This window comes from Carassius carassius, chromosome 5 (genome assembly GCF_963082965.1).
Source record: "Carassius carassius chromosome 5, fCarCar2.1, whole genome shotgun sequence".
Taxonomy (NCBI): Eukaryota; Metazoa; Chordata; class Actinopteri; order Cypriniformes; family Cyprinidae; genus Carassius; species Carassius carassius.
The window spans coordinates 28,644,341-28,658,138 of record NC_081759.1 but is presented as its reverse complement, the minus strand read 5'-3'; the positions used below and the strand labels follow the sequence as shown (position 1 = coordinate 28,658,138).

At 37.0% G+C, this 13,798-nt stretch overlaps 1 protein-coding gene across 6 annotated transcripts in view; it reads left to right on the top strand.

The window, feature by feature from the left end:
* The window catches only part of LOC132141166 (kelch-like protein 13), a 75,941-nt gene that overhangs the window by 48,372 nt on the left and 13,771 nt on the right, over positions 1–13,798 (top strand). For 3 of the 6 annotated variants that reach the window (XM_059550462.1, XM_059550461.1, XM_059550460.1), the window contains 2 exons: positions 8,687–8,758; positions 11,576–11,720. In XM_059550462.1, the coding sequence (XP_059406445.1) occupies positions 8,687–8,758; positions 11,576–11,720 (217 nt within the window). The remainder of the gene's footprint in view (positions 1–8,686; positions 8,759–11,575; positions 11,721–13,798) is intronic. The other 3 variants (XM_059550464.1, XM_059550465.1, XM_059550463.1) reach the window with 1 other exon arrangement.

The following is a 13,798-nucleotide window of genomic DNA, read 5'->3' as shown; positions in this document are numbered from 1 at the left end:
CTCTACTTTCTCTGAATCCTTCTCACGGCTCTGTTTATGAGCTCTATATTTATCTAGTATGCACGGGCCGCGATAACAGCAGGCGAAGCAGTCTTTTGTCCTGGCGTGTCGTGGTTTGGAGTGCTAGTGTTGTGGTGGTGGGTGGGGGCCCGATGGGCAGCTGGAGGATGCAGCACTGATGCTGGATCAAACACGGAACATGACCGCTAGCGCTTCCGCTCGGCACCGTTTATACACCCGCGCACGACTAACTGAAATGAACCCATTAAGAAAACATTTTATTACTGTAAAGATAATCTTCAAATCCCGTTGTATTATTGTAAATGTTTTTTAACTTGTTGGGCTTTTTTCCAGATGACTTCCAACCAGTGTATCGTCAAGCCACTGAATTTAATGAGAAATAGTCCACTTACTAATATTTTTGAGTTTTGAACTTTAAGTCAACAGCCACGTAAATAAAAATTAAATGTTTTTGTACATCACATTTATTATTCTCATATTTTCTATCATAAATTAATATACATATTTAGTATCATGCATTTAAATGTACAAGTCCTTTCCACATATTGTTTCAAAGCTGCTATAGGAAATGCATGTTTTAAATGTTACTATTAAAAAGCCAGATGTGACTGATTTAAGAGATGAAATTTTGCACTAATGAAGGGGAGCCCATCACCTGGCAGCAAAGTAGTGAAAATAAGGCAAAAATATATAGCTCTAAAATAATACAAGTCATGTGATTTAGATAAAATCATGTATTCAGACTAATCCAGACTAACAAAATTATGCTCTCCTTCTGCAAGTTGAGGCAATGATTACAGCTTGTGATCATAACGATTACAATATATGGATAATATTTGGCAGTTTTGAAAGTCTATTTATTTTATATATTATCTGATAAGAACCGTATTGCAAGATAATCTTAATTTTCCTCCGGCGCAAAGTTGAAACTGTGACCAGCTGGTTGCGGGAACGATTTAAGAGTTAACTGAAGCAAGAGTTTAAAACGATGGTCTGTCTTGCTAATCATAGGCTATATCTGTCTTCATTTGAAAGTGGTTTTGCTAGTTCAGTTCAATTCAAGTTAAAGGCTAGATTTGAGAAAATCATTTGGTTGTCTCTCTTGTTTTGATAATAGTTTCTTTCTCCTGTCTGTCTGTATTCATGTCTTTAGTCTTTCTAGCCATAGCTCTATTCTGCATATACAGTCCTCCTAAATTTCTCCTTGAGAATCAATAAACTATATTTATGTATGTCTATCTTCTCAGATTTAAGGGTTGGGGATTACAGTGTTGAGTTCCCGACCCTGCTGTTGCCCCTCCCAGTCAAACCTTGCCCAGTAAAAACAAAGTCTATTTTTACTGCTTTGGCTGTATTGTGTGTGATTACAGGGTGAGCTGTGGTCTCTGTATTTCTTAATGGGAGGAGAGATGCCTCTTGGACACATGAATCATTCTCTTTTTGTGTGAGTGTGTGTTGAGACAGAAAATATTGAACAACAGGATGTTTTTTCTAGCTGCTAAAAAAAAAAAAAAACTTGTGAGAGTTGACACATTCACTTGGAGGAAGAACTGTGAAGTTTCAAAATGTTTTGAATTCTAAGAGAATACAGAAGTCCACACCATAACTATAATGACACAGATGAACAATATCATAGGAATCTCTTTCAGAATTATTTTTTCCAGCTGATAAACAATACTGCTTTGATATCCAGTCAGAATCCACACAAACTTAATGAGCCTGAGCATTTAAATCAGCAGATGCCATGTACACTTTTAATATACAGAACATTAACATAAACTGGTGTGGGCACGAATTACGGCTGCAAGATTAATCAAAATATGGCTTTGTGCGTTTTATCAAATTGCAAAGGCTGCGGTTTTAATTAGATAAATATGTGCTGTGTTTAAGATTTTCTGACAATGTCTGCAGTACAGTATGTCAAAGCAGCTCGATTTGCAGTAAATGCTTGCCCATACAAACTCATCCCCCACCCAAATTATGTAGCCGTAACATATATATTTTTATTGTTATAACTACTATTGTGGGTGAGAATGGACTTTGAGGTTTATATTTAGTTTTTTCCTAAAAAAAAAAAAAAAAAGTCATTTGTTTCTTTCCATTGGACTGCATTGAAGTTAAAGTGCATGTGGTGTTAGGAAAGTGAGGATTCATTCAGTTAAGTGAGTGTACTCCTGAAGTGTTACCTCACCTCTAAATATACCCACTTCCTGTAGTGAGGATTTCACGCTTGGTAGGGCAACGGAGAGTTGTCCATATGCAATAAAATAAATTGCAAATGATTTTAAGTGGACAGTGTATGAACGAGCATGCATTACCACAAAACCCAAACACACAGTCCTGAGGGCACATTCAAGAAAAAAAATAACTTTCTTATATTTGTGAATTCATGGGCTTCAGCTTAAAAGAGTGATGAGGAGTGACAGCTGGAGAGCTTCTGCCGCAGGGGGGAAGAGAATGACGCACACATGGGTGTGTGTTTGTGTTGTCACAGGTGAAGATGGTAGACAGTCATGACAGATCTAAAGTCCTAAAAAAAAGGAACTTTTGCCTTGACCTTGGTACACATATGATGGTGAAAGTTTAACCTGAAATTTTCAGTGTCGGGGTCGTCCAGGAAATTCAGGGTATGTTTGTTTTTCTGCCAGCACTTGTCTTATGTGCTTTATTCTCCTGTGAAGACCGTGTCAAACCCATAGAAATGTTGACAGGAACAGACAGCAATTCGTCCTTTTCACATTTCACGTTGAATTCTGTCTGTGTTTCAGCTTTTCATTTTTACTTTGTGATCTCAGATGAAAGGGTGGGGTCTATCAGACTTCTTACTGCTGCAGATTGAGAGAAAGGTGCTTTATTAAATGTTTTTATTTTTTATTATTTTATTTTTGTACACTAACTTTCATTCAAAATTCATGTTTGGAGGAGGCCACCAGCTGTTTTCTCTAGCATGTTTTGGGTTTATAAACCAATTTAGTTTTTTTTTTTGTGTGTGTGTTGTTTTTGATCTTTTCAAGATAAAAGCCATTTCAAATATAATTAAATATGACACTGAAGATCAGTTTCTTCCGTACAGAATTGCAAGTAAGGATAGAGTCCTGTATGCTAAGTGTGTTTAGTGCACATGGTTTCGCCGTACAATCCAATGAATTAATGTTTTATATCATTTCAGCAAATAATATTTTCATATGATATTGCTTGTAAGTTCCATGTTTCATATCAAAAAAAAAAATATATATATATATATATATATATATATATGTATATGTGTGTGTGTGTGTGTGTGTGTGTGTGTGTATGTATGTGTGTGTGTGTGTGTGTGTGTGTATATGTATGTATGTGTGTATATATTATTATTATTTTAATTTTTTTTTTACAGTTTACAGATTGAATATTAAAGGGCATCACAAACTATCAATACTATTCTTATTTTTGCTTTTCAATTCCATGTTGTGATTTAAATTATTTTCAGGACATTCAAACACTTGGGTATAATTCTATATATTTTTTCCAAAATGTGTGCATGTTTTATAAAAAAAACATTCTTTATCTATAAATGAAAGTTTGTTTTCTGATAGGTGTTGAGGTCTGTTTTGAGTGATAATATGGTGGTATGGATTACAGTTCTAGAGTATATTTATTAGAAACAACCTTTGGCTAGCTGTTTTGATCATGTGACCTCCTCACCAGCTCCCCCTGTGCCACACAGTATGACGTGAGTAGGGTCCATATATATATACCCACTTCCTGTAGTGAGGATTTCACGCTTGGTAGGGCAAGGGAGAGTTGTCCATATGCAATAAAATACTTTGCAAATGATTTTAAGTGGACAGTGTATGAACAAGCATGCATTACCACAAAATGAACTTTCTGCCACACCTGTCAGTGGTGGTTGAATTGAGAAAATGTACTGGTCATAAATATTCCTACTGGGCATGAAACTCTATTAGGTATTATTTTATTGGAGTAACAGTAATAACAGTGTTATTATATACCTCAATTCAAGTTTGAGGTACTTTTGTTGAACAAGGATGCATTAAATGTATAAAAAGTGATTGTGCCATTTGTCTCATATGTAAAAAAAAAAAAATGTAAATATTGTCATGACACAAAAGAAAAATTACAAAACTAATGCAACATACTGTTTCATAACTATTAGGTAATGTTTATGGCACAAAATCTCCTTGCTATTGGCCGGTGAGTTAAAGTTCATTTTGGACCCTGCTGTTCAGATTAAAGCTACCAGCCAACTGGTGAGTAACTCCCAATCCCAAAGCCAATTTTTACTTTTATTTGGTACTTGGCACTTGGTAAGTGTTGATTTTGGGCACCGCATGTGATTTGTATTAATTAGATTATATTGAATTAGTCATTTCTGCAGCAGTGTGTTATTTGGTAAATCTCACTCATGTTCTTGCCAGTCAGGAGATGTAAAGTTCCTTTCCTTATGATTTCTTAAAGTAGTTGTACTCCCACACCTTCACTGCTGCCTCTGAACAAATGTAACATGCACACAATATATAATTTCAAAACCATAATCAACAAGTAATGAGTCTACACTTCCTCTGACAATTAACCTGGCGAAAGAGGGAAGGCAGCTGATTTGTAACTCTTTCTGACCTACTATCACTCTTTTTGTATGTAACCATCTTCATTCACAATGGTTTAATCATGATTCATCAGAGAGGAAATGCAGGAATCCAATTTTCACCTCAGATGAGGGAGGAGGTTGGAGAAGAGAGGAAGAAATGGGATAGAAAAAAAGAGGTGAGAAGAGAATGAAAGATGAAAAAATGAGATCGGAGAAGGAAAGAGGAATTACTTAGTGATGTGAAGGTTGATGATGTTTGGTCAGAAGAAAATGTGAAGGTGAAGTGGAGGAATGGAAATGGAAGAAATCTAGTGCAAAATATGGAAAAAGCCTGGAATTCTCAATACTTTCTCCTTTTTAGCTTTTTACTGTGTGATCAGCTCGGACCCAGGAGCTTTTTTGAAGTTCGATTAGCAGTGTATTTTTAAATAGTGTTTTCAGATGTTTTGTGTAAATGCGGTAATGCTGATATATCTGCTCAGTCTGTTTATTTCATGAGGTTGTAATATTTACAAATCCATAATTTATAACCTTGAGTCCCTCACTCCTTCACAAAAACTGAATGGATGATCATTTCTGATTCTGATTGTAAAACCGATGCAGAACCTCTGCAGCAGATGGCTTGTGTTCATCTCCTTGCATGTGTGATAAAAAATAATGCAGAACTCCTTTGAACCTAGTTTAAGGTCGGAACAATTCATAATTGCAGCAGCTGCAATTATGGATGTCCCTGAGTGGTCACGTGATGACATAAAAACAGCACCACATGTGCTCCATTGAGTCAGGCCTCATGTTTACCAAACCCATGCTGCAAATGTGGAGTATATATTCACAAATAATAAGCATATCGATTAAAAAAAAAATTATTGAAGTGTTACAGATGCAGATTTAAGTCACATTAATGAAGAAATGGTGAGCAGCCCTTGGTCTAGTCCAGAGCGGATACTCTGAAGTTCCACTGTAATTAGCATCATATAATCGTGTCTTTGAATCAAAAATTTGCCACCACAGTTGGATAAAAGACCTTTTGATTTCACACTAAATTCAAAAAGATGCAAAGGGATGGATGTTGCTGGTTTCTCTCAGCATAACACATTATTTGACTACAGAAAGGTCTGTGCAACATTATGGGAGTCAGTGGAAACACAAGCACAAACAAATGCACTGGGTACGCTTCAGCACACACTCATCCATAAGGGGCCTTTATGCACAATGTAAAATGGCAGATGTGAGATGCTTGTTTATAGTTAGGGAAATTAAGTGAAAAATGTTGAGCCGCAGGGATCTCAGTTTTTCCCACTTGGATATGTTGTTAGGTTGTTTGTGTTTATTGCGTGACATTTGTGCTGTATGGTACGATTTAGTAACTGTGACTTCAGCTGTGTTTACACTGATCTGAATTCATCCTTACAGTTCTGTCGTCAGTCATTCATGGGTGTCAGAAAGTTTCCATAAAAGGGTAATAATGAGCCGATTACTATTTAATAATATATGTTTTAGTTAAGGCTTTTCTTCCTCTAATGATATAAATCATTCATATGGTGTAAAAAAGCAATATTACAGTACTTCTATTTATTTACATATATTCCTCAATTCAGATTGAAAAATATCTATAAAATTCAATCACTGCATTTTTTATTTTATTATTTTTTTTATTTTTTGATGTAACATGCATTGTTAGGCCTTGAATAGAATGTTACATACATACATTTCTCAATTCAATTTAGTATCTATAAAATAAATAGCATCGTATTGTCACATTATTCTGTACTATTAGATAATTAGGAGTCACTTATTTGGGAAAGTAATTTTTTTTCAAGACATTTGACTATTTTGGAGAACAATTTATGAATTTGACTACAAAAATTAGAGCATGGTTATTGGAAACATATTACTTTTGAACTGTATTTTTCTGTAGCGCACCATCCTCTTCGTGTGTGTCATTTGTGTCACTGCCTCCCCAGTTATGAACAGAATTGTCTGTCTTGCATGATGTGCTCGTTTGATCTCATTGTTTCATGCTTAATCTGTCAGTATCTGAGCTCTTCATCAGAGTCAGCTGTCTCTGTATCCTCACCCTTTCAATCAACACTCCAATCTCCTCATTATACGGGGGATAAATCTGTTTGTGTGTCACAGAGTGAATCTGAGTCTCCACGTGAGTCACGCACACCCTGGCATGAAATCGGGAGGATTTCAATATGAATTAAAACTTAAAAAATTAACCACACATTTCTGCCTGCAAATTACTCAGTCCTTAGTTGCTCTTTCACACCAGCAGTGTGAAGCCACACACACGCTCCTACACTGGATAATGAAATAAAGACATCGACAAAACATTATTCATCGACAAAATGACGTCAATAATGTGTAATCAGATGTTCATTCTCACCACAAAGGAACAATTCAGCAATGACGCATTACACTCATCAAAAGTGACAGTATACACATTTACATTGTTACAAAAATTATATTCAAATAAATGCTGTTCTTTGATCTTTGTCCATCAAAAAATGCTAAAAAAATAATTTGCTAAATATTAAGCTGTTTTTAACTTTGAGCACCAAATCAGCATATTACAATGATTTCTGAAGGATGATGACTGAAGACTGGAGTAGATTCAGCTTTGCGTCATTTTAAATACATTTTAAATAGATATGTTATTTTAAATTGTAATGATATGTATATTATTTTTATTTATTTATTTTTTGCTAATAAATGCATCCTTTGCTGAGCATTAAAGACTTGTGTTTCCTGTTTTTATAATCTGAGGGGGAGAGCTGACATGATATCCTGAGGTAAACATGACATGAATAGAGTTGAAAGAAAGTTCCTGTAACCCTTTCCTTTAATCAACAAAATCGAAACCTTGATCTTGCATTGCTCCAGTTTGAACATAAAACGTAAAGTCTTGAAACTGCGGTTCCTCTAACAGCAGGTATATGTTCCCTCCCTCAAGTCTTTTGTCCTAGATATAAAGTCGTCCTTCACTACGTCTTTTTAGGAAGAATAGTCTAGAAAGGGCACAACAGAATGGCAGTTATATTTAGCTGCAAAAACACTTTTTATAATATCAAACCCATCATATCTTTCCCTGCCTTTCTCTCTTTTCACCCATTTGTTAATGTTTGATGTGTCATTATCAGACAGACCTCAGGTGGGTTTCTAATTCTCCTCTCAAAGGAGTAATGCCCAGGGTGACTGAACTCATTTGCAGAGATATGATCTGAATCAGGAGAAAAAGAGAGCAGGTGTGTGTGTGTGTTTGTGTGCGTGTGATCAAATCCTAATTAACAGGAAGGGATCTGGTCCAGGAGAGTTGAAAAGGATGTTGGTTAATCAAAGCAGAATATGTCGAGGTCCGTCTGTGTCTGTGTGTGTGTGAGAGAGAGAGACAGGCCAGCTGTTCTCCTCTCATTCAGCTCTGTTCTTCCTGTTCTCCATAATACAGAATTATTAAAGAATGCTGTTAAGCTAATGCTCTTTTGCTTGCCCCGTTCCCCCTGTTTCTCTCTCTCTCTCTCTCTCTCTCTCTCTCTCTCTCTCTCTCTCTCTCTCTCTCTCTCTCTCTCTCTCTCTCTCTCTCTCTCTCTCTCTCTCTCTCTCTCTTTTACTCTTTCTGTATTACCGCCTTTAATCTCATCCTCTCCTCTCTTCACTAAACATTTGTTATTGTCTTTCTCCATCACATGATTGTAAGATCATTAAACCCGTCTTTCTTTATTGGATAAAGGTTTGTGTGTGTCTTTGTCGTGTCTCATCTTGATCCCATCAGCAGTCAGGTGTGTGTGTCGTGCTTTGCCATTACGTGTCAAGTTGTCTTCAAGCTCATTTGCTTTTCTACAATCATCATTTAATTTGTTAGTAATTTAGAGGCTCAGGTCAATCTAAACTGCTTAATTGAATGAATACCCTTGTGATTTCTCTCTCTCTCTGTCTGTCCGGTTCTTAAGTTTGTCGAATGACACTTGTCATTTGTGTGTCTGTGCAGCATACGCTTCGCGCTGTGTGTGTTTGCATGTTTTCTGGGAATGTGTGTGTATTTAGTGATGCTATATCTCTCGTTGTTTTTGGCAGCCACCGGCACTCGTTTGTGGTGTGGACCACCCACTCTCTGCTTGCTGCATCTCCAACCTATCACCTGACAGGGTAATGCACCAATCAGCTGCCTGTGATCTGTGTCGTGACTGTGCCTGCGGCATCTCTCTCTCTCTCTCTTTTTTTTCTCCTTTCATTTGACCAATTTTTTGTTGTCTAGTAATGACTCCCTGACCTGCTTGACCCTTCCTCTAGAGCTCAGTTGAACTGGGAATCATCTATGTTCCTTCATCACTGTTCTATGTTGATACTTGGGTCATGATACAGTACATATTATCATTTTTGGTTGCAAAAGAGTGCAACAGTGCCTGTCTACTTTTTCAGTGGGTTTGGTGCTAGACTGTATGATCTTAGGGGTTGGGCGCTAAAAATTATTACTATTATTATTGAAATCTGATTAGTGGAAATTTCTTCACAGAATTATGGGTAATGTAGTTTTCAGTAGTCAATGCTTTGTAATAGAAAATAAGTGCTACCGGTCTATTGTTTCTGTATCGTGACATTAGTATCACAATACTGTTTTTCTTTCATCTTGTTAACCCATACCTCCAGAGTTTGTGCTGCAGCATGATTGATCCCAAAACCCCTGACCCACATTCCTTTTATCCAAGACAGTGTAAATCTGGATAAAAGGGCGATACATCCTGGTTGGATATCCTTGTTAAAACCATGAAGCTTAAAGCTGTGAAGGGAAGAAATGGGTGTTATAGTGCTGGGTTGATCATTAAAGTCCTGTCCCGGGGCATCATTCATAAAACTTTTGAAGCTTTAGAGGCCATCTTTGCTTAGCTACTGTTAGAGTAAGAGTAAGTGCTTATTATGAGGCCTTTTTAATTATTCATATTTTATATGCTTACAGGGTCCAGAATTAACACTCTCCAAGCACCAGTTGCGAAAACAAATTAGCTTCAGTAAGTAAATAAAACTCAACTTTATTAGGAACTGTAGCACTGGAAGGTTTAAATTAAATTGCAAGAACAATAGTATGACTATGACCCAACGCAGATGAAATTGATATTAGATTGTTGTGAATTTAAATGACTTTGTCTTTGATTTTGTCAAAGACAGCCGTCTCTTAACAGCTTTAGTGTAAGTGACAACTTGCCATCAAACTTTATCTTGAATTTGTCTTCTCCAGAACCTAAAATATGGTGAATTATATAGTATCTGTAAAAAAGTATTCACCCCGTCCATTGGAAATTGTGTGTTTTAAGACATTCCTGTTTATCTTTATTAATCTTTATTTTGAGGTTATTGTTTTCCTGGAGGATAAATACTCCATCACAAGTATCACAAGTTTTCCATCAGGATTACTCTGTATATTGCTGTATTCCTTTTACCCTCTCAAGCCTTCTAGGTGTACACAGAGTTGTCTCTTAAGTATGATGCCGCAACCACAGTCAGTTTAATGGCTTGTGCCAAACATTAGTATCTATTTTGCTCTCATCAGACCACAGAACCTTCTTCCAGCTGTCATCAATGTCTCCCACATCCTGGCAAACTGTAGCAGAGACGTCATGTGACATTTCTGAAAAGTGGCTTTTCTATTTGCCACTCTCTGCTAAAGCACCTGGTCAAACACTGAAGCTTGTAACTCCTTCAGAGCTGTCATTGGTCTCTAGGTGGTCTCTTTCTTACACTCATTTCAATCATACTCCAATAGATATTCACTGGCTGGAAATATTCTTGTGTCCACCACTTGACTTGTGATTTTCAGTTTACAGAGCTGCTTGGAGCGTTTCAGGGGTGTCTCTATCTCTCTGATTTGGCACAGTATTGACTCACCAGAGGTTGAACTGTCCAGACACTTGTGTATTAATTTATAAAATGTTTGAAACCAGTCGGTTGCACCAGAGATTATTTATGTGTATTGCATTAAAGGAGGTGAATATTTATTAAGTCTACTATCCAAAAACTACCGTTTGAAAGTTCTGGGTCAGTATTTTTTTTTTTTCTTTTTCAGTGAAGTCAAAAATACCAAAGTTAAATTTATTTGATTAAATGTACAGTAAAAACAGTAATACTGCGAAATATTATTGCAATTTTAAATAACTGTTTTCTATTCATTTTCAAATGTAATGCATTGCTGTGATGAGTCCTTTGTTTTAGAGCACTGTTAATAGTTCAGTGTTATAAAATGCATGTGAAACATTTCTCTCGTGACACAAATGTGAGGAACAAAATCACAATTTTCGTCAATTTTTTGTGACCAGTGCCACTTTCCTGAGAGATTAAAACTGGCATCTCGTATGTGATGCTACCAGTGACACAATGTCATGTGCTGTTTGTCACAGATACATTAAACATACATTTCAGTTATATCAAAAGAGAAAAGTGTCTATCTGGTTTTGCTCCTCAGTTATCTAGATAAGTGGTTGATCTGTTCTGGCTGTTGCTTTTTCACCAGTAGGCTTAGAAAAGGCCAAGCAAGCTGACCACGTCTGAAGGAACATAAACCAGTTTATTTGGTTTCGTGATGCTTTTCTTTATACATCAGCCCAGGTTAACAAGCCCAAACAGAAAAAAAAAATCTTGTCTTATTACTCAATCGGCAAAACAAGATTATCGTTTCTGAGATCTTGACTGTGTAATAGTGGGGAAACAGCCATTCTGTATGCGTTTTGTGTTGTGAATGTTCAGTTGTGTATATATGTGTCTGTGCGACATGTTTATCATTTGAGGAGGGTTTCTGCACTGTACTCGTGTTGAAGAATCAGGGGGCACCACATCTGTTTCAAATCTAATGAATCAATATTGTGTTTGCAGTCAAAACCGGTTTGGTCTCTTCACACAGTGCTGCCTGTACCCCTCTCACGCTTGTTATTTCCACATATTAACCTTTCTTCTCTCTTTTTCTCTGATGGGCAGATCACTGGTGGAAGATGATGATGCTCAGATGATGAAGGTGTCCCTGGGATGCAGTGAAATGGGGCTTTCCTCCCACTTGCAGGCCTCAAAACCAGGAAACACACGCTTCTTTACCAGCAACACACACAGCTCTGTGGTTTTACAGGTAATGTGTGATTACATATGTCTCTTACTAAATGTCAGGGCGGGTATGTGGGGTGTCTCCATCTGCCATTCCCATGTCATCTCGCACGTGAGAGTTTGTGTGTGTGTTTTAAAGAGACTGTGAAGGTCATCTCTGCTGTTTCTGGCAGACGGGCTTTAGTTCACACATAAAGATGATAATATTATGATCATCATCCTCATTGGTGGTGGGCTCAGTCCTGCCTAAAGTCCAAGAGAACATTCATTAGCACCTACCTGAGGGTCACCTGACAAGTGTCAGCATGTGCTTGTGTGGGAACAAAGGTGAGAATTTAATTGGAATTTGCCAGTGAGTCATTGCAGACAGATTAATAAGTAAAAGTCACCTGATTGCGGATCTCTCTGATGCATGATGTCCACTTCAGCGGACTATTTTTATTTGATAACATGTCAGTTTAAAACGAAGCAAGCCATTGTAATAATGGCCATATTTCTATTATGAATTATAATTCTGAATGAAATCCAGTGTACAAACAGTGGCACTATCAGAACATTTTTTTTCTTTGTTTGTTTGTTTAGACAGAAACATTTTGATAAATCACACACTTCTCTTCACATGCTTAGACTGGTCTGTGGTGAAAAAAAGTTTTTTTGTTTTTTTTTTATACAAAAGATTATTTTTTGCTGTATTATTTATCAAATAAAATACAGCTGACTTTTAAAAACATTGAAAAATCTTATCTGCCCCAAATTTTTGAACAGTAGTGTAGGTTCACGGTTTACATGAGATAAGAGTGTACAGTATATATGTGTGTACGCACAGCAGTGATGCGCGGGTCAATGTATTAATAACCCGCACCCGACCGACGTTTTCAACTAACCCGCTCGCAACTCGGGACGCAGAAAAATAAAAATAAAATATTGTACCCGACCCGCTTCCTGACCCGCATTTTTAAAAAGCAGTAAATGCTCATCGTAGCGTCATTGGGCCATAGGAACGTAGGCAAAACTAACTAGGCAAAAAAAAAAAAATCTTAATATATTATAATTTTGTCAAGATTTATAAAAAATCGTCAGTAAGCTCATAAATTTGTACTAAAATAGTCTGGTCTGGCTATGTCTATTTGTATGTTTCTGCAAGGTCAGCAGACATTGAGGCTCAGGTTTGTTCCGATCAGAGTTCGTGAGCGGAGAGCGCATTTCTGAATATCCCGATCCGCTCGCTCATTCCGTGGGGTCTCGATCAACCTAGAATGGCCTGCTGGTTCGAAAATATGCAAGAAGTCATTTTATTGTTTAGTAATAAACTGGTGTTTTCTGTGTTGCTGCAAAGATGAAGTTGACGATGCGGACTCGCCATGAACGCCAGAGAGAAATGCACATTTCATATGGATTACATCATCAGAGTAGCCCGTTTATTTGGTTTGAATATTTTCATTTAAAAGAAGACATTTCAAGCTGTCTGTAAAATATAGCCTATATTTCTCAAATCTGTGAGGCACACGCTGAGTTTAGTTCACATGCAATGCAAGTGATCGTGCCGGTGCCTTATTACATTGTCTGCTAGGCTATATATTTGCTTCGTATTTATTAAATACGGGCAACTGATTGATAAAACATTGATCAAAATTAAGATACAATTTATACAAAATGAAAATCTTTTAAAAAGAGTTTCTATAAAACAGAACTTAATGAAGTCGTCAAAATCATGTTTTACCAAAAACAGCGCTGTTGCTCCCCATGCAGTCTTCTTTGCCGCCTCCATCTCTACGTGCAGACTGAGCTTGTGCGTCATCTTCATGCCAGTTATTCAGCCAATAAAGTGTAGGCCTATGTATTTCAAAAATGTGTCTAGTACTAGGACCCGACCGACCGCAACCCGAATATCATTAAAAATATTTTAGAATGACTCATAACCGCGGGTAGCTGCGGGCACCCGCTCATTTTGGATCAACCCATGCATCACTGACGCTCAGACAAATTCATGTATTGCATGATTTCTAGATGTCATTAGCACTGACAATTTGTATTGACATGATGAGGTCACTCTATTGATTCCTCCTATCACAATATCAGTGACCGCTGTCATCCATCACTTGA